At 43.4% G+C, this 20244-nt stretch overlaps 1 protein-coding gene across 3 annotated transcripts; it reads left to right on the forward strand.

Moving 5' to 3' along the window:
• The first annotated feature begins 7677 nt into the window (after positions 1–7677).
• On the forward strand, positions 7678–13058 carry CALCB (calcitonin related polypeptide beta). 3 transcript variants are annotated; one of them, XM_032691054.1, is made up of 5 exons: positions 7678–7783; positions 8791–8886; positions 9203–9334; positions 12085–12272; positions 12594–13058. In XM_032691054.1, the coding sequence occupies exons 2-4, from the start codon at positions 8801–8803 to the stop codon at positions 12245–12247; spliced, it is 381 nt and encodes a 126-aa protein (XP_032546945.1). In that variant the 5' UTR covers positions 7678–7783; positions 8791–8800; the 3' UTR covers positions 12248–12272; positions 12594–13058. The 3 variants fall into 3 exon arrangements, with proteins under 3 accessions (XP_032546945.1, XP_032546946.1, XP_032546944.1); XM_032691055.1 differs by having other exon boundaries at positions 12088–12272; XM_032691053.1 differs by lacking the exons at positions 12085–12272; positions 12594–13058 and adding an exon at positions 10150–10685.
• The last annotated feature ends 7186 nt before the right edge of the window (positions 13059–20244 follow it).

A 20244-nucleotide genomic window follows, 5' to 3' on the forward strand; every position in this document is an offset into this window, starting at 1 on the left:
GAACAATAAAATCTATTTTGGTCAAGCCAAATGCTAAAAGGTGGTGAAGCAACCCAGACTAAAGATCCGAGAACCTCTAAAGGATGCATGATTAAATGGAGGTAAAAGGATCATCATGGACAAATATGACTGAAAGTTGTCAAAAGTAAGTGATAAATAAACCCTTGTGGACAGATGAAATCACTTAAGAATGCAGGTTTAGGGATGCAAGACTCCAGTGGCTGTCCAAGGGCAGGATTCCTTGCCAGTTTCTGATTGATCTTTTTTTTTTTTCTTTCATTCATTCATTCCTTCAGAAGTGTGTGGGCAGCTTGTGCTGAATTGCTTCTTTGGGAACGTTTTACTCATCTTAATCATGGATGATCAAATGAGCAAACTCATAGGATGAATAAAGGTTTTTTTATTTCAATTATAAAAATGATGGCTGAGTAAAGAAACCCATTAAAGCATGTATCTTTATTAAATTCTAAAACATTGTAGTCATCAAGTTTTACAATTACTTTGCATTGGAAATTCTGTAAGTAGAAGTTGGAGACAATTAAGTAACAGGAAATGATTGTGTTCCTGTCCTCTCAAGAAAAGCAGAAAACAATTGTTTGGCTTCTTACTCTTTGGCTACACATATATAGCTTTGACTTTTGAAGAAAAATACTGACAGGTGTGGCTGTTCTTTCAGTAACAATATGAAGATCCTGATGATTATTACACTTGGGAGAAAAATTAAGTGGTTTCCAAGTTCCATTAAATACCTCACAAACTTATATTTAGCTACAATTTGAAACAGTCTTCAGATATTTTTATTCTTCAGTGTTGACACTGTTGCTGCACTTCTAGAAAACAAGGTAAACCTTTATCAGGTAAAAGCGTTTCCATTCCTATATTAACGTCTCTTGTGCAGTGAAATCATGACAATCTTTATAAAATGTTATACAGGAAAACAACTTCTCTATAGCCATAACAGTAAAGATTTTACTCCTTTCTTTTGAGGGTAAGTACAAAGAGATCTGTACAAATGCATCTAAAACAGGCATGCTTCTCATGGAAGAAATTAATTTCGTAAGCCCCCATGACGAAGTCATGTGCAGATGTTATCTATTATGCTCACAAAGCTCTTTTTAACCCATGTCATCATGCTGAATGATCACCTTATATGTTACAATTACCTCCTGAGTTAAGCCTATAATGACGTTGGTGCTTTCCAGATTTGCTAAAACAGAAAAACACATCTAATGTTTTCCCTTGTGAATTTTTTCCTTCATCACAGTCCTACTATGCCTAAACATTTTATGTCTGTCAGGAAGGCTCATAAGGCTATGAGACTGGCTTAAAGACTGTAACTTCAAAAATAGTTTTGGCATGTTTTATTTTCTGGTTCTTTCACAGTATACTTAGGTCAATTCTATGCATAAATTTAGAAATTTTTCTTTTTAATTGATAGTTTCATGTAACTATTGGTTCCCAGAAACTCTGCTTTAAGTAGATTAGCAAATATTATGTTGTAATAACCTTTGTCTTCACGTGGTATTTACCAGCACTGAGAGAAATCTTTTTAAGTCCCAAATTTAGCTGAAGGCACAGGTCTTGCACAGGTTCCTTTTTTAAATTAAACAGCCAACTGAGGAACAAGTGCACCCAGTCCTGCTCACATGAAGGGCTGTACTGGAAACATCAGGATGTGTAGCTGAAGTACCTAACAGTGCCAGGACAACTGTGTGGTTCTGGAACAGACTGAGGAAAATATGTTTACACACATACACACACAATGGCTTCATCAGACCTCAGTACTGCAAGACAAAGAATGAAATGATGACACAAGATCTTCCACTCTTATATCCTGTAAAGAATAAACAGGGATTAACTTGAGGATTTAAGACGCAGTTTCTCACCATACTTTTGCTGACATGCTCTGATGATATATAAGATAGTAGTGTAGTTGTGCAAGCAATCAAATCAAAGTTTTATAACTCTACTATTGCTTAACAAGGTTAGGTTTCTGTTTTGAGGCTGTTTGTTCAACTCTGATTTTCCCTGCAGAGTGCATAAAACTGAAGTGGAAATAGGTGTTGATTTTGAAATATTTTTGGAGTGAGCTTTTCCTCTGTAGTTCCTCGATACTATCCCGGTAATGCTGCAAGTCTGACCCTGGCTGTGTTTGGTGAGCTGCTAGGGGTTCTCCTTGTCAGCCCACTGGAAGTGCAGCCTGGAACAGAACTGAGTCTGGCTGGAGCATGGATGAGTTTTGCCAGTTGTCAGAGGGTGGGAGCATCTTGCCAGGTGTCATGAGAGAGGGTTGGAGCCTCTGTGAACCTGCTCCAAAACTGAGCTGTGGCAACGCAGGACAGAGGATGACGCAGCCATAGCCAGCTTCCTTGTGGTCTGCCCCTTCTGCCTCACCAAGCAAACTTCAGCACAGGACAATGTGGCCCAGTCGGTTTTAAAAGATTTTTTTCATACTGGATTTTGAATATATAGAGGGAAATTGCTGCAAAACCTACAGAACTTTTTTTTTTTTTTGCAAGGTAGGAATGTTTCAATGAGATTAAACCAATGCCACAGTGATCTTCTGTTTAAAATGTCTTTCATAAATCAGTCTGGAAGCTTTTCTGAGGCATTTCTGAGGAAAATTTTCTTCTAGAGTGATTAATAGATTTTTCAGTAATTAGCTCAACAGCAGTTCCATGTTCTCAAAAGTAGGCACTGAAGCAGACCAAATTCAGATTTAATGTCCATTAAAATGGAAACACTTTAGTGTTGGGTTTTATATCAGTATTCTAGTTCTCAGGAAAGTACTTTTATAAAAAAGAATATTTCATTTTTGGGCCAAATTCAAACCTAACTACAAGATGGATAGGTAAAATATTATTTGTGTGGATAAGCTTGATGTGAGCTTATGCTAAATCTGAAGACAGCTTTTCAGAGACTATGAGAACAGAATTAAGCAAAGAATTCAAACGATTAGGGATGCAAGCTTTGCAAAAGCAACTGCCTACAAAAGTTTGGATGATCAGTAGTGTTATATTTCAGAATTTATGCCAGTCTCTAGTTGTTAAAATTACAGTATCACAGAATTTGGAGGTGAAAGATATGAAGAGAGCACACGTTGCCAATTATGGTCCTTCCCCAGAGCATCTCACCTGTATGTGTCTTTCCCAAGAGATGTTAGAGTAACATGCCATAAAACTCTCCACTGAAAGACATGCCATAACTACAATGCAGCCTATTCTTGCATGCCATTATTCTCAGTTGTAGAAAGTACTTTTAATATGTGGTATCTTCTTTGTTACCTTTTAAGACTATATATATATATATATAAATACAGAACCAGATTGTTATTGCTTCATGGCAAGTATTTATATTTTTGTTATTACATTTCTCTGTAGTCTTTCCTTCTGTTTCCCCAGTCTTTGAGTTTGTTTCTCTAAATCATGTTATAGGATCTCTGATAATTTTTAGTGGCATTTTTCTGGACTCTCTCCAAATTGCCCAAGACTTTTGAGGTATGGCATGCTGTCCCAATTGGAGTACACTAGCAGATCTAGATCTTATCAGCAACAAGAAGAGTGTCAGGATTACCCCCATGAGCCTTAAAAAAGATATTCCTTCTAACATACAGCTTGCATTTACAGCAGCACAATGTTGTTAACTCTGGCTTAGCTTATTTAATTTTCTGCAGAACAGGTTGCAACGAAGTGTTAGAATGGTAGCTGAGCAGGGCTCACTTTGCCCCATGGGGCTTATAGAGTCTTCTTAGGTGGCAGTGTTTGCTGACAGTTCATGGAGACAGAATCCTGAATTAGAAAGACCAGGCATCCACCAGAAACTCAAATAAATAACTCCCCAGCTTCTCTTTGTAAAGAAAGACCATGTGATTCTTAAAGATGGCTTTATCATGAATTATCCCTATCTACAAAAGCTTAATTAGGTGCTATGAAGCACTAACTTAGAGCAGAAACCTGAATCATGCTCACCTCCCTTGTGAAGAACTTACTGTGTCTGTGGATTGTGGCATCATCAGTCTACCCTCTCCTTTCTGTAAAGTCTGTTTTTCTCTGCTATGAACTATTATTGGGAATGGAGATTTTATCTCTGCAGCTCGCAGTCTTGTCTTTCTTGAAGAATTGTATTTTATTATTGAACAAAAATTGCAACATAATAGATAAATGTGTTATTTTTTTAACAGCATGTCAGCTGGTAATACTTAAAAACTTCACTGCAGTGTCTGTGGCTTGTTGACATAATGGCAATATTTACAGTAGATGAAATGGCCACATTTTCAAATGCATTGGTTGAATTATAGCAAAGAGTATAATATTGTAAGAAGTTGCATCTAGTGTAGAGAAAGTCACTTTAAAATAACCCAGGTTTTTCTTATTGTCTACAAATTTAAACAAATTTATTTGAAAAAGAAATTCCTTTTACTTGGAGCTGTGGGTTGCATTAGATAATCTGATTTCTTAAAATAATAAAAAAATCCAGTAATTCTGTAGCTTTTCATTTCATCTGTTTTGAACTTATACCCATTGATTATTTTACCTGACACATTATCAGGCACTGAAGAAAGCAGAACAAGTTCTTCGGAACAGATTGTTTCAGTAAATGTCTTGCTTTCCTAGTGCAATACTGCAAAATTACCCCTCTCTGCTAGTTTTTCCATGAATACTTAACCTCTAGTTTTGGATTTATCAAGCAACAGCAGACCATTATTCTGTGAAAATCCTGTATCTTTTTTACAGCTTCAAATACACAAACTCATCAACTCCCCTTCTTCTCCGTCTTACATATAAGAGAAGAGAGATTTGCAAAAAGCAAATCTATCTGGGGAGACCAGATGACATATAGCTGTGGGGGAAAAAAAGGATAAGCGTTCCAGCTGGGAGTCCCTCCATTAGCGCTGGCAAGGAGCAGCCAAAGTGCTTGCCAACATCCAAGTGCTACATCATCTATACGTGCACAAAAGTAGATCTATTGGCATTCGTACCTGTTGGTTTAAATTTACGTTTCTTCCTGTGAAAGCTTAAAGTAGAAATGTTGGCACCTGAAATCCTGTAATCACTTCACCCTACAGGCTCCAGCCTGGGACGGAGTTGCACTGGCAAAAGAAGGACTTCAACTGACTGGAATCAACCATAAAAAAAATTTAGCTTTTTCCTCCCTGAAGAAGGAAACTGAAATATGCTATTACACCAGAATGGTCTGGTTTGTTTTTTTTTTTTAACTTTAAAACGAGAATATTCTATATGGAGAAGGGGTACATAATTCCGCAAAGGAAATGTGAACGATTAACTGTTAACATGGGAAGAGAAAAGGAACAGTGGAATTGAGGAGAGAGAGAGACAATAACTGTCAGGCTGGAAGCCCAATCATTTAAATTCCTACACTTTATTTCTGCTGGTGTAACTATAAATCACATTAAAACGGCAAAAGAGATGCCGAGCCGTTTCTTTAGGTGCTGTTTAATGCTCGCAAATGCAACTTCAGAAAAAAATACTTTGAAATCAGAACGGGAGTCCTGAAATCGGAAGAGATTTAAAAATCAAATACTTAAACTCCTTCTCCCTGGGGATTCCCGTGATGAGCATACGTGCGAGGGAGCTGCCCTTTAAAACGAACTTTCAAATTTGGCTGTGCCGGGGGGAGGAGGAAGCCTTCCAGAGATCATCCCTCTGTGAGGGCTGCAGCTACGAAGACGTGTTAGGAAAAAAAAAAAAAACCAACAAACAACAAAAAACCCTAAACCAAAAACCAAGAAAAGTGGTTTGAGTTGTCGTCTGGAAAAAAAAAAAAAAACAGAACCAAGACCTCAAAAAACTAAAGGGCTTTGCAATCGTCGTTCTGCAAAACGAGGGCGTGGAAGCGGCGCAGCGCCCGCCGGTGGCCACCCCCGCGCTGGGAGGGGAGGGAGCAGGGGCGGCCAAGGGGGGCTGGCACCCCAAAGGCTGACAGCGAGGTAAAGAACAAACCCTCACCTCACGGACAGCGACCCGCCTGTGGTTTTCTGTATGTCAGTGTTTCTCTCTAAACTTCCCAGCTAAAATCGCATCAACAAAACATCACCCGCCCCGCGGCTCTCCCCAGATTTTTCCGGTGAAACACCCGGCTCCAGCCGCCGGGAGTGACCCGTGTCATCGGCTTCTGCAGGACCATAAACGAGGAGCCGCCGGGATGTCCCCAGCAAAGCTCCCCGTCCATTTTGACAGTGAAACGAGCGATCCAGCCGCGCTGGGCACCCGCCCCCGGCGCGGCCGCGCTCTGTGCGCGGGGCTTCGCTCGCCACCGTGTCACTGCGGGCGACAGCGGCACAGGCGTCACCCACCGAAGCCGCCGGCGGTGTCCACAGCCGCCGGGAGCCAGGAAGCACCAAGGCAATGCAGGGGACTGAGGGCAGGGGCGGGGACGGGCGTGGCCGCGCCGCGCCCCGGGTCCCAGGGACTGGCCGCGCCCCCCGCCCGCCTCCTCCGGCCGCGGTCCCTGTGCGCCCCCCGCCCGACCCATCGCCCGCTGCCGGCGACTGCCGGTGCCGTCGTCCTCTGCAAACGCCCAGCGACTTCGGGCGGGCAGGAAAGGCGCTCTCGGGGGACGGTGGGAGCACTCTCCGCGCCCAGGCGCTGCCGAGCATCCCTCCCGGCCCTTTTCTCCCCCTCCCAAACGGTGTTCTCCCACCCCCGTGCCGCGTCTCCCCGTGGCCGCCCCCGCCGGGCCGGTACTTGCTGCGCCTGGGCAAACACAGCACCCGGGCAAACATCCTGCGAAGGCAGGTGCAGTGCCGCCCGCCGTGACAGAGGGTCCTCGGCGGGTGATGCATGGGCAGCGCGCAGCTGCCCGGTAATCCCCGCCGGCGGGGATCAGCGCCGTGCAGCGCGGGGGCCATTATCCCTTGCCAGGTGCCTCTTCCGTGCACGGAAAGGCGCTGCACCTGTCCCTAAAGTTGTGTGATGGAGATGGTGACGACGATGATGATGGTTTCCTTTAGGACTGCGGAGTTACTAGGCGGACCCGTTCCGGGGTGGGGGGCGGTGTGTGCGCCCGGCAGGGCACGGCACGGAGCGCCGCTCGCTGCCGCCGCGGGGCTGCTCGCAGGTGCCAAGCGTCCGTCGCTCCGGTGAGGAGCGGCGGGCATCGGCCACCAGCACCCCCTCCTCTGCCGGGGCATCGAGGGTTCCCTGGGGTGCACGCTTCGTGCGGGGATCAGCGCTGGGGAGGCGGCGGCCGCGAGCACCGCGTACCCCAGTGCACATCTCGCCTGTCCCCGCCAGCGCGGGGCCCCCGCCCGCCCTTACGTCGCTGCTGTCGGGGCACCCGGGCTCCCCGCTGGAGCCGCGGCGGCTGCCCGGGGTGGGGGGAGCGGGAATTCCCGGGGAGGGAGCGGCCCCGCTCTGCAATGCGGTCCCGCTGCTGCAGAGGTCGCCACGCGTGAGCGCTCCCGCGGGGGAACGGCAGGAACGGTCCCCCCGGCGCTCTCTCCCTCCCTCTCTCGCTCCCTCCCTCCCTCCGCAGTGCCCGCCGGTGCCTCGCCCGCCCCGCGTCCGATTTTTGTGAATGGGACGCGCGGGGAGCGGGCCATGACGTCACCGCCGAGCCGGGCCCTGGCGCCCAATGGCGGAGCGGGGCCCGTCGCGCGGCCGCGGCGGTGATTGGCTGGCGGGCGCGCGCGGACGCCCACGCAGGCGGCGGCGGCGGCAGGTATAAAGGGGAGCCGGCGGCGGTGCGTGACAGCGCGGAGCAGCGGCGACACCCGCACCGGCAGCACCCTCCTCTTCCTCCTTCGCCTCCAGCCGCACCGCCGGTAAGCTCCGCGCCGGCTCCCGGTCCGGCTCCCTGCGCGGGGCGGGTCGCGGCAGCCCTGTTTCTCTCCCGGGGTGCGGGGCCGCGATGCCTCCGTTCATGTACTTGTGCCAAGGCAGGTGGGAGGCAGCTGTTCCGCGGTCTCTCACTTCCTTTTACCGCACCGACACGGCGTGGAGCGTACGGCCGGGACCGGCGCTCCCCGCAAAGCGGTGCGGCTGCCTGTCACAGAGCCGTAGGGAAGCGGGGCGTCCTTTGGAAGGTGTCTCGTCGTTCCCGTGAGCCCCGTCGAGTATTGGGAGCTGGCAGAAATGAAGATGATGTTCTAGTTAGGATGTGCTCCTTTGAGTCCAGGGAACCGCTACTGTGAGAAAGAGATGTACATCTCAAAGCAGCTGTATTCAATTACAGATTTTTTTTTTTTTACAGGTTTTGTTCTTATGACTGATTTTTAACTTATCCTTTTTCTGGTTTCAGAGTAGAAATATTTATTAAAATTAAACTACTTAGTTCTTATAGTGTAATCTGGAGTATTAGTGTGCTGTTTGCCAAGAAGCAAGTATCTTCAGGTAAAGTGCTAACAGGGGCACTTCATTCTTAAAAATGTTAAGCACTAAACATTTTTTTTTCCCTTGTGACTTGTATCCCATAGCTATCTGTTCATGTTGGACACACTGTCTATGACATTGTGTGCAGTAGTTGGAGGAATGTCTTTTCCATCAGTTTGGGGGGGAAGTGCATTAAGCTGAATGCAAACAGCTGTACAAAACTGCAGGTCTGAAAAACCACATTTTTCTGTCCTATAATAGTGCTAAGCTATCTTAAAATTTTGAGAAAACCAAAGCACAATAACAATAATCAAAATAAAAGGAAAGGTAACATAAAAAAAAATATAAGCTGTTAGTATTTGCGCTACTTGTGGCTAAGAATCAATGACCTCTTTAGTGGAACTTGCAGGATTGAGAGGGTTGGAAAACAGCCATTGCTTGATGTACCTCTTTGTTGTAGAGAGGAAATCATGGTTATGCTGAAGATTTCATCTTTCCTTGCTGTTTATGCCTTGGTTGTGTGCCAGATGGACAGCTTCCAGGCAGCCCCAGTCAGGTAAGAAGCTGGTCCTGTTGCTGAGTGCTATGTCTGAATGGTATGAAAACAATATTCTTTAGAGGTCTAGGAGGGAAAGAGACTATAGTGAATGAGAGAGGTGGCTGCTTTTTATGCTGTGTTTGACATTGTGGCTTTTTGATTACATCTATAAAATGCCTAACGCTGCGCGTGAGGGTGGCTTGCACATTCACATCGGTGAACGACATTGTCAATGACATGCAGCAAAACGCATGTCAGACCCCTCTCTCTCCTGCCTGTGGCTTTCTGCAGCAGCCTGGGTTTTATTCACCCTGTTGTGCTTGCCTCTGCTCAGACCTGGCTTGGAGTCCATAACGGATCGAGTGACGCTCAGTGATTACGAAGCTCGGAGGTTATTAAATGCGCTGGTGAAAGAGTTCATACAGATGACAGCAGAAGAGCTGGAGCAAGCCTCTGAGGGGAACAGGTAAGGACTGCAGTCCTGGGCAGAAGAAAGGCAATGGGGCAATATTATGTGTTTGAAATTTAGCAAAAGCCATCCTAGCAGATGCTTTGCAGGTTCAAGATTTTTTTGTTTTCTGGGGGTTATGGCTCACTGTGGTCAGCTAACTGGTAAAGGATGATACTGCAGAGACATCCTAATACCGGTGTTGGACAATGTCTTTTATCTAGTTAACCTACTTCTATCTGTCTTTTACATCTGAAAGTGGAGGGCGATTTGATCTTGAATGAGTAGGTTGTGTAAAAATATGGCATCAAAAGGTATGTCTTCTAGTGGAGAGTTAGGGGTGATTCAGTCACTCTTGGATTCTCTGTCATGAAGGTGCATGCTGTTGTAAGGCATGGAAAGTCCCTGGCAGAGGGGATGTGTTCCTCCTAATGCACGCAGCATCACTCTCCCTTAGACCAAAGGCATGCAAGAGCATTTGCATTATCCTAACAGGATTTGCATTGCAATGCATGGTGATGTATGAGAGACTGAGCAGCATGCTGGAAGATGTGGGAAGTTAAGCTTCCTGACCTCTGACTATGAGCATTCAAAAGGCTAATGAACTTGCTTGTCAACAAAGTTGGATTCATTGAAAAATAGTATTTTCCTTCTGACTGCTTTTGTATGAACTTGCCTTGCATGGAATGTGATGCAGAGGGTTTGGATTTATTTTGAATTAATTTTTAAGTTAACTAACTGTAGATTTTTTTTTCCTAGGGAAGAATGGCATGAATGTGCATGTTTGAGGTTACTCTTCCTTTGGCATGTCTTTATTTTTTTCCCCCCTGCAGCCTGGATAGACCCATTTCCAAACGCTGTGCCAGTCTGAGTACTTGTGTGCTGGGCAAACTGTCTCAAGAATTGCACAAATTGCAAACTTACCCTCGCACTGACGTCGGGGCTGGAACTCCTGGCAAGAAACGAAATGTGCTGAGTGACCTGGAACATGAACGCTATACAAACTATGGGGAACCCCTAGGAAACAACTAGACATGCTTATTTCTCCCCCTCTCCCTTTTTTTAACTTGATGCATGTGGATCTAACTTTGATTGCTAACTTTGCTATGTTCTTTTGATTCTGTTTTCGACAGAGAATGTTTGAGATGGACCTAATGTTAGGAAGACAGAGAATATAACATGCATACCAAGCTAGGGAATAAAATAAATAAAAATGATCAGCACTACCTTGACATTTCAAATGATTTTCTTAGACACTGATTAAAAAAATTTTAAACAAGGCTCTTCATTTCTGGCTGCTAAATGTAAAAGTAGATTCTTTCTTTCGTGCTTGCCCATGCACTTGTTCAATAAACCTATTTTTCTATAAGGATTAGATCTGCTTGGTTTAATAACTTGTTTTAGAATGTGAGATTTCTAGATAAGGCTAGAAAAATTTTGTAACTTGTCTTAATGTTCAAGAGAGGCAATGATAGTAATTTCTAGAAAAACTGAAAGAGAACTTAGAAGTCAAAGTTATACGTATACATTGATATGTAGTGCTGGAATCAGATGTGCATACAATCCTCTCGGTAAAGAACCTGAGAAGCAAAGAATTCAGGGAAGGCTCATGCATATTCATTCAAACAAACTAGAAATGTAATCCTGTTTAAAACTGGGTACCGAACACGTCCAGGTAAGAATTTTGTGTTCTTTTTCTTTTTTCTTATTTTACAATAGGTCTTTGCACTAGTATATTTAAGACTTGTGTACCTTTAAAATATTTATATTAATTCACCTACATTATATTATCTTGAATTAAGGATTGAATTAGTTCTGTTGCATTACTGCATCTATCTATCTTCTAATTCAAAAAATTGGCATTGGTGTTACAAACATTCTTCATTGTTAACATTAATAAACTGTCTTGTGATGGTTATCTGGCAAAAATCCCTCCTACTGCAAGAAAAAGTCAATGCTTTAGTAGAAAATTCTTCAAGCAAGGACTGTGTGAATGAATATACCTTATAGTTCCCATCTAGCAAAACTGTTAGCTGCAGGCTGAACTCTGAGCACAGAACTAATACTGTTGAGGTCTGTGGCCTATTCCCATGGTGAAGTGCTGTAGCAGACAAAGGTCTAATTGCAGGAAAGAGAGGTTTCCCTCATTCCCATTAAGTACCTGGAAGCAGTATTTTTATGTGGTTCAGCCTCTGAAAGCAGCTGGTCAGCTGCTGTGCACATACAGCCCTATGAGAGTCACTGACAAAGCTCCCGCAGTCATCAATGATGCTGGAATTCCATGTGCTTTCTGGGTGTTATGGAGCACAGGTGTTGAAGTGAGAAGTGAAAGATCAGTGTCTGCTTCTGCCCTGCAGCAGCACCACAACCAAAATGCAGATCTGAGCTTTTGGATGAAGCAGAAACTGGTTAAACACTCTAGACCTGGACCTCCGTGGCACCTCTCAGTGGTCATGCCTAGCTGGAGGCAGGCAATAGCTCAGGTGTTGCTGAAAATGTCGGCTGGCTTAGTCTCCAGTCCAACTGTCCAGGAAAGGCAGGGCTTGGCCACCTTTTGTAAAGTAAGCTTGACATTTAGAAAACTGTAAAGATGCATCTTTTAGCACTTGTAAGCTGTGCACACAGAAGGTGACAAATGCTCGCTGCACAGCAAGCCTGCTTTTTCTGCTACGGAAGAACCTTTCCTAGTCATAGCGTCCTTTACTGATGTTCTGTTGCGTGCAGGGTGTGTGCTGTGGGAACTAACTCTTCCTTTTCCTTCTGAAAAGCAGTGTAACAGCACAGAAGCGGGCGTGCAACACGGCGACCTGCGTGACCCACCGCCTGGCAGACTTCCTGAGCAGGTCAGGGGGAGTGGGCAAGAACAACTTCGTACCAACCAACGTGGGATCCAAGGCCTTTGGCAGGCGAAGAAGAAGCGTTCAGATATAAAAAGCTGTGTGATAATGTGAACATGGTAAATGCATTGCAATAGTCAGAATCCCACGGTGCAGGCAGCCTGTGCCATTACTGAAGTTTCAGTTTTGCTGCACGAGTAACAGACCTACAGTGGTAACCTCTGAGAAAGCAGGGCAAGTAACGGTATAAAGAAAAAATGTTACAAATAGAACAAAGGCATGTTTGGACTGTGAAGAAGAGCTTTTGTAGATGTCCTGCTTGGATAACTATCTTCACAGAACATTAACCAAACACAACAATGTGGTTGAAATTATTTGCTTATTTTACCAGTAACGTTTCATTATCAACATATCAGTAACTCTGGTTTTCTCTCTTTCAGATTGCAATGAGACTGAAAACTCGACTTTAATTTCTAATGGAAGCAGCTCTTCTCCATAAACCAAGACAGCCAAAAAGAAGATTAATTTTTCATCCTAATATTGAAAATGTTTTATTTAATACAAATGAAAACACTTCTGTTATGTATAGTACAAGAGAATCTAGTTATTAAAGTTAAATTATTGTATATTCTTTTTATATGCAACTCTATTTCAAATAAAATGTGACAGCATCTATTATTTATTTATCTTCCAGCTTATGTGATCCATGCTACTTATCCTGGCCCTACTGCCAAATCTCGGGGATTATACTAAACTGCTGCCTGGCAAGGCATGTGTATTATACAGTGTGCTGTGCCTTGATGTAAAACAACTAACCTGATTGTACAGTATGTTTAAAAAAAAAAATCACTTCAATATTGTATTATTTGTGAATTTACGCAAAATTAAAAAAGGTATTTTAGATACACTTGGATTGAGAAACTGATTTTTCATTTGGATCCACTTATGGAAACATTTGGCTCTAAGCCAACATCACTGCAAATCAGCTAGCCCATTGATCTGTTCCAGCATTATTAACTATACTACTAGAATTTAAGTCAAAAGTTCAGAACGGGAAGAATAGCTGCTTTTTATATATATTAAAAAGCCCCCGCAAACAATCAAAAGACACGACTCAGTAAGGCTTCTGCTATAAAAATAAAAAGAAGCCACAGTTACATTTAGTAAAACCATGGAGACAAATTTCATCATATGTGGTTTAAGACTAAATATTTTTATACAGGATGTAGTTCAGATGTAATGGCCTAAGATACTCTGGAGATTTTTGTGTAAGGTCAAAAAAGTGAATTAGAAAGGAAAAGAAGCTACGGAAATGTACATTTCTTTGAAGCAATGCTGAGACAGAGTCTATTTAGGGATCAGGGATAAATAATTAGAGTGAGTGGAGAAGAGGGTAGCTGGAAGCGTTCCATGGACTTCTAAGTAGTGCTGCCAACTTCCTTCTTAAAGCTGCTGCTGTTTCACTTTAGTAGCTGAGTCAGATATTTGTTTAGATTTGTTTCGTGCTTTACAGCCTGACCCTAAAATCTGCTTCATCAGTTCAGATGACTTCCAGAATGAGTAAAGGAAGGGACCACAGTGGATCATCTGGTCCAACCTGCCTGCTCAGGCAGGGTCGTCCTAGAGCACATTGTACAGGATTGCGGCCTGGTGGTTCTTGAATACATCCAGTGAGGAAGACGACTCCACCTTGCTGTGCAAAGTAGAGGTTAAGGCTCTCACAATATCTCTGTCTGTCTCTGCTGCAGGTGTAATAGCAAAAGAGAAGCTTGGTCAGCCCGATGTAGGCCTTCCAGTGACGACGTTTCTATACCGTGCTCATTCGTGGCTATGATTTTACTCCTCTGGGAACCCTTCAGCCCTGGTAAGTCAGAGTACAAAGTGGATCTTGTGGGAGACATAAGCTAGTTTATAGGGAAAAGTTCCAGTGCCTAAATGGGCAAAGAAGGGATGTTCAGGCTTGGCTTTCAAATTCGTTGTCCAGAGGTAGTCTAGTGCTTTTTTTTTTTTTTTTTTCATTTTTTCCTGAAGTATCTGAGTTTGGCCGTAACTGGGTGTCTTATACCTGCATGGTCAACCACCACACTATCTTTGTGCAAGGATCTGGTTGGGTTAGACCAAACTGCCAGTTTTGGAGCCTGTAAGTATTCTCTACCATGTTTCAGGTATTTTTCCCCATTTTTCTTTACATGAAGTGGGAGGTCATATGCTGGGGCCACCTGGCTACATCAGCAACACCAACATGTTTTCCTGTCACTGCAGATCCTCTGGGCACAGGTGGGCAGTGTGTGTCTTTTGTTCCCTATCACAGCACATAAGAGCTTAATCTTCTCCAAGATAAAACACTAAGCACAGTTATTGGGATGAATATATGTAATTTAGTGATTCATATTCAATAAGAAGCCAGGCAGCATTCCTAGACCCCTGCTGGCTTCAAAGTCTAAATGCAGTTTATTTTTTCCATTTACAGCCATTCTCTACTGAGAGACACCTGAGACTGCTTTGTGTAATTGAATGGCATCTGCAGTGTCCATCTAGTCTGAAAACTGTTAGTCCTTCTTTTCACTTTAATGAAGTTATATGTTTTTTCTGTCAGACAGAGGGATTTTCTCAGGCTAACATTGTACACCAAAACACAAAGCTTACATGTAAAACATTATAGTAACCTTAGTGCTGGTTTTTACATTGTCCTGGTTGTAGAAATATCAGATGGAACTTTTGATACATGTTTTTTGTTTAGATTGTTGTTTTCTTTTTCCTTAGGAAGAAATAGCTACTTTCCTGTCTCAAGATCTATTCCTGTTATATTTTCTGTCTCTTTTCTCATTAGAATGTCTGTACAGAAGTTCAGTACACCTACCTATACATACGCCTACAAAGGACAGAGTGCCAAATCACAATGGAAGCAAAGGTGAATATGAAAAAAATTGAGGACCCTTACATCCTTTTCCATGATGTGAAGGGATAGAAACCCTTCACCAGGAAACTGAGTTGCTCATTGCTGCTTTCAGAAGAAGCAGGTTGTTGTTGAAACGAGAGAAGTAGAGATGTAAAAACTAATTTTTTAAAAAATTTTTTTTATTATTTTTATTTTAAGGCAGAAGACATGGTAGAAGCAATTGCAGAGATGCTAGAGGGTTGTCAATCACTTCAACTGACTGCGAACAAGTGGAAGGAATTGTTTCCATTTTTAAAAAGTACTGTTCTGGGTAATATTACCCAAAATTATCAGCTCCTAAATAAACCCTAAACTTCTACCCCAGGAGAAAATCTAGTTTGGAATTAGCATTTAATAAGGGAAAGTATGGTTTCTAATGTCCTTATCTTTCCATTTCAATTACATTGCCACTCTAAGCATGCTTAAAGCAGGTGGAAAATACAGTGTTGGTGCAATATCTGTGAGTGGCATCAAACCCAAGTTACTTGGTATTCAGTCAGCAAAGACACTACAGATCGGTCACTCATGAGTGTTTGTATTCTTGTTTATGAGGCAGTATCATCATGACTATAGTTTTGTTCTGATGTCTTCAGATATTTGTCTGTGTGTTTTCTTCAACCACTAGGGTTTTTTTTTTTTTAATCCATGTGCAAATGAAGGTTTTGAGAGAGTACTTTTCAAGTAAACGGAAAAGCGGAAGAAATTTCCAAGAAATAAATATCTGAGGATAGTTTATTGTAGATTGTATTCATGTAGCTGTAGAGTTTTTTAATTTGCAGACTGTTTTCTAGTGTTTTGGTTTTCTGGTACAAATATGGGCACATGCACCACATAGGTCCAGGAAAGGTTATGAATTTTGCCCAGTTCTCTGCTCTGAGCTGATGGCAGGTAAAAAAGCACCATCTTGTGCCAAGTGACAGTGAGAGGAGGGCATCCAGGGATCGTTCAGATGCTTTTGCCTTGCTGGTGGGTGCAGCTTCCAGCTGGACATGAGCAGGGGCAGCCACTTGGGATGATGACACAAGGCAAACTCACCTGCTTGCCTGCTGTTGTCATGAGCCCCCAGATCTGCTGTGGAGGGCTGTGGCACCACATGGGGCATCAGGCAGCCATGGGCCAGCTGGTGCCATGCCAGGTGATGGATAACAGGAACTAATATCAACATGTGTCCCCATGGACCTTTGCAGCTGCCAAAACAGAGAGGCAGGAGCTGTTCAGCTGTGTGCTTCTTGTCAAAGGGCAGGTGGTCTTCTGCTCTTATATCTGAGTTTTTGATTCAGGATCATTCACCAGGACATCGCTGCACATATCACTAGAGCATCATTTTGAAATAACCCAACTGGACTTTCACTGTGTCTCTCTCCAATATTTAGATCATTTTTTTTCTCCTTCTGTTAGTGAAATTTAATTCATCTTCCTGAAAGCTTCCATTATCTGCAGTGTGAGAAAGGAGCAGAGCTAATGCTATTGCTTCTGACACTGAACACTGCCAAAAGCAACTTATAGCAGGCAGTAGTAAATTTTGGTATTGGTTATCTAATCCAGTATTGTCATGTCTAATTAGCAGATTGAACATCTCCACAAGGTGAATAGTTTAAAATGTGCTGGAGAATTTGGGTTTTTCTAGACTGAACTGTCTCAAAACAGGTGAACACTGGTTAGCAATAAACTGGATGTTTCCAGCCTGGCTTCACCCATGTTGAACACTGGCAGCTTGGTTCCAAGCTGGCCATGCTCAATGCTTCTGATAGTCAGTTGAATGCCCTGGCAGCTGGAAGTGGTCTGCACAGTGCAAACATTCTCTGCCTCTTTATTGTTCTAAAATGCACCCCATCCTTCCCCTGTTCTGTACAGAGTTATCCTCTACTTTTGCCTTCTAGTTTTAGAAGAAGGCAAACATTTCTGTTCTTTATCGCAGAAAATGTCCAAGGAGTATGGTAACTATTTTTTTTCCTGCAGAAAGTAAATAATTCCCACTTCTAAATTATTCCAAGCATTGCAATACTTTCTCCATGAGATTTCTGATCTCTATGAATTTTCCCATTTGATGGAGTAATCAGAATCATTGCAACATTTCTCTTTTCTTTCTATTCTTGGCTTTACCATAATTCTTATTTTCACCAATTACTCTTTTGGCTGGGGCTGAGCTGGGATCCCAGCTAAATTATTAGTGTCACCTCCACGAAAGCACACATTGCCTTTAAAAGTCTGAATGTATACCTCTGGGCAGGCTTTTTTCCACCCCTGTAATGTGTGAGAAAACACTCCCATTTGCTTTACACTCTTTTGCTGTCCACAAAAGAATGATTACACTCTTGCTTATTTGGCATTCTATTTACTTCTGTTGTTTTCTTCTCCTTTTCAATGGCTTTTTCTAACAACATCTTGTCACATCAGCACTTGATCCAATTTGACATTGCATTAATCTGTCCAGTGTCCACGAACTACAACATATATCCATTTGGCTTTCCAACTGCTCTTTGAGAGCCTTGAAGCCACACTTCTCAGAGGAGCCTACAGGGCAAGGAGTGTGGTCATCTGCAGGTGTTTGGTAGAGGCACAGGTGCAACAGGCTTGAGTAACCCCGGACGAGGTTGTCTTGAATAATTGCTTTCAAGATAGCCAGCAAACATGAACACTTGAGATGCCAGCAGCTATGCTTAAGAAAGGAAATTGCCTTGGGATGAAGCAAAGGAGAGGAAGCTATGAGGGCTTTAAATGCTGAACAGTTTGTGTAATTACAAAGTGTGGATGCAGAAGCAGTGCTGTTTGGGAGCTGCCTGCCAGACAGCTCAGGTGCTCCTCTGAGAGGCCACCTATCATATTAGAGCACAGAAGGTGGAGAGGACAGCCAGATTAGTGTTTTCAGTATGTTACTTTGTTTTCTTAATGTGGTGTTTTGTGTCCAGCCAAGCATTGCAGGTGTTCTCTTATCTCAAAGTCCTCTCTGTCAGCCAGCTCAGAAAGGCTGGATGTGCCTGGTTCTGGGGGCTGGAGGGTTGGTTTAGGGCAAGTTGCTCTAGGGCTGCCAGGTGCCCCAAAGGCAGGCTGTGCCCCAGCCCTTTCACAGGGCAGGAAGAGGGATTGATAACTTCTGCTTCCTCAGGCTGAAGCCCCTGCCTTGCCCAGTGGCCAAGGTGATCCTTTTGGCCCCCGAGAGAGAGGCATATAAAGGCTTCATCCTACTGCATGAGCTGCCTGGCATGATAATAGTCATAGCCTGAGAAGGAACGTAGCTCTGTGCTGCTTTGCTGCCTCTCACTGGCTCCCGTCCTCCCACAGCAGCTGTGACCCAGAGCACTGGGTATGCTGGAGGCTGCCTACTCCTCCTCTGCTAGGGCTGAAGGAGATAGCCCATGGACCCCAGCTGTCCCCTTCCTGGTAGGTTCCACTGACCTCTATTGCTGCACAGCCAACAAGTTTCCTGTATAGCTTTGCTGCAAGTCAGAAATTATAATCATAAGGAACAATTTTTTTTTTTGCTGTTTAGAAAACCAGAGGTTTTGCTCACTTTTTGTTTGTTTCCTCTCAGGCTGTTTCTGCTGGTATTGGGTTTGTGTGGCAAGGTTTTGGTAGCAGGGGTGGCTTCTGTGAGAGATTCCCCTGCAGTCCGTGGTGCAGACCAGGGTGAGGCAGCAGTGCTCCTGCAGCCCATGGAGGTCTGCACCCCTGTGGAAGGGATGCACAGTGGAGCAGTTTGTGAAGAAGTGCAGCCATGAGAAGGACTCATATTAGAGAAGTTTGTGGAGGACTGTGTCCCATGGGAGGGACCCCACTCCAGAGCAGAGGAAGAATTTGAGGAGTCCTGTACCTGCAGAGGAAGGAGCATCAGAAACCACCTATGATGAACTGACCACAGCCCCAGTTTTTGATCCCCTTGTGCTGCTGGTAGGGGAGGAGGTAGGGAAATTGGGAGTAAAGTTAAGCCCAGGAAGAAGAGAGAGGTGGGGGAAGGTGTTTTTAAGGTTTGGTTTTACTTCTTGTTATCTTACTCTGATTTGATAGGTAATAAATTAAACTAATTTTCACAAGTTGAGTCTGCTTTGCTTATATTGGTAACTGCTGAGTAACTTCTCCCCATCCTTATCTCGTCCCACAAGCCTTTTGTTTTATTTTCCCTCCCATGTTCAGTTCAGAATGGAGGGGAACAGAGAGGCTTTGGTGGGCACCTGGAGTCTAGCAAGGGTCAACCCACCATACTGAAGGAGCATCCTCATATGCCTATTTGGAGTCTTTATACTTTCTTTGCAGCTTTGCAAACACTTTGAAAGTCCAAATCTATTATGTCAGACATATTAATTTGCTTATTATTCTACTGACATGTTTGAAAGACTGTCATAGGTCTTCACTGTGTCTTATTGTGGAGGGAGCCAATTATTCTAATTAGCATATTTTCCTAAAAAGTTGCATAGATAGTTTATAATTCCATTTTTAGCTCATGATATAACCATGTTTTTGTATGGAACAACATCACAGTTACTATTAGTAGTGGGTAGCAATGGCTCATTATTGCAAATGAATTTGAAGCAAGTGGATTGGGGGAAGGATGACAATCCTTCTGGTGTGGTGACTTCCATGAAGACAGGCAGATTTTATCTGTGAAATAGGCTTAATAACTTTTAGGTACTTTTTAACGTCCATCCTCCCAGACAGGCTGAAGAAGACAATGCTGCCAGGAATGTTTTTGAGTGTGTGTACATTTTCCAAACAAGGTTTGCAGTACTCTCCTCATAGGCTGGAGCAGTCTTCTTTATCATTTTATGGTTAAAGATACTATCTAAGAGTTAAATTAGTTATGAAAATGAATATTGATTTGTGTTCTTAATGTAATAGAAGCAGAGAATTAAATAGAAAAAGGAAATAGATCTGACCTTTAAATGCTGGAATTGCAGAGTTTAAATGAAAACTGCCTTAGTTTTTTTTTTTTTAGCAGATTTACAGATAAACAGATGAGAGACCAAGCCATTTGAAACACTTGACGCATATTGACAATGGAGGCAAAGATTTTTTTCATAAACGTTATGCATTGGCTGTTACTACTTTAGGCTTATTCCTGGTAAGGTTACACATTTCAGTGTAGAAAAACTTTTGTTTGCATTATGTGAAGCTACCTTTTGCTTCTCTTTCCTAACTCAGGTTCTCAGAAGAGACAA

Source organism: Chiroxiphia lanceolata, chromosome 6, assembly GCF_009829145.1.
Source record: "Chiroxiphia lanceolata isolate bChiLan1 chromosome 6, bChiLan1.pri, whole genome shotgun sequence".
NCBI lineage: Eukaryota > Metazoa > Chordata > Aves > Passeriformes > Pipridae > Chiroxiphia > Chiroxiphia lanceolata.

Bases quoted from the DNA above. Each gene is read 5' to 3' on its own strand.
- CALCB (XM_032691053.1), top strand. From the start codon at position 8,801: ATGGTTATGCTGAAGATTTCATCTTTCCTTGCTGTTTATGCCTTGGTT. The intron at 8,887-9,202 runs GTAAGAAGCTGG...GCCTCTGCTCAG, and splicing joins TTCCAGGCAGCCCCAGTCAG to ACCTGGCTTGGAGTCCATAA. The intron at 9,335-10,149 runs GTAAGGACTGCA...TCCCCCCTGCAG, and splicing joins CAAGCCTCTGAGGGGAACAG to CCTGGATAGACCCATTTCCA.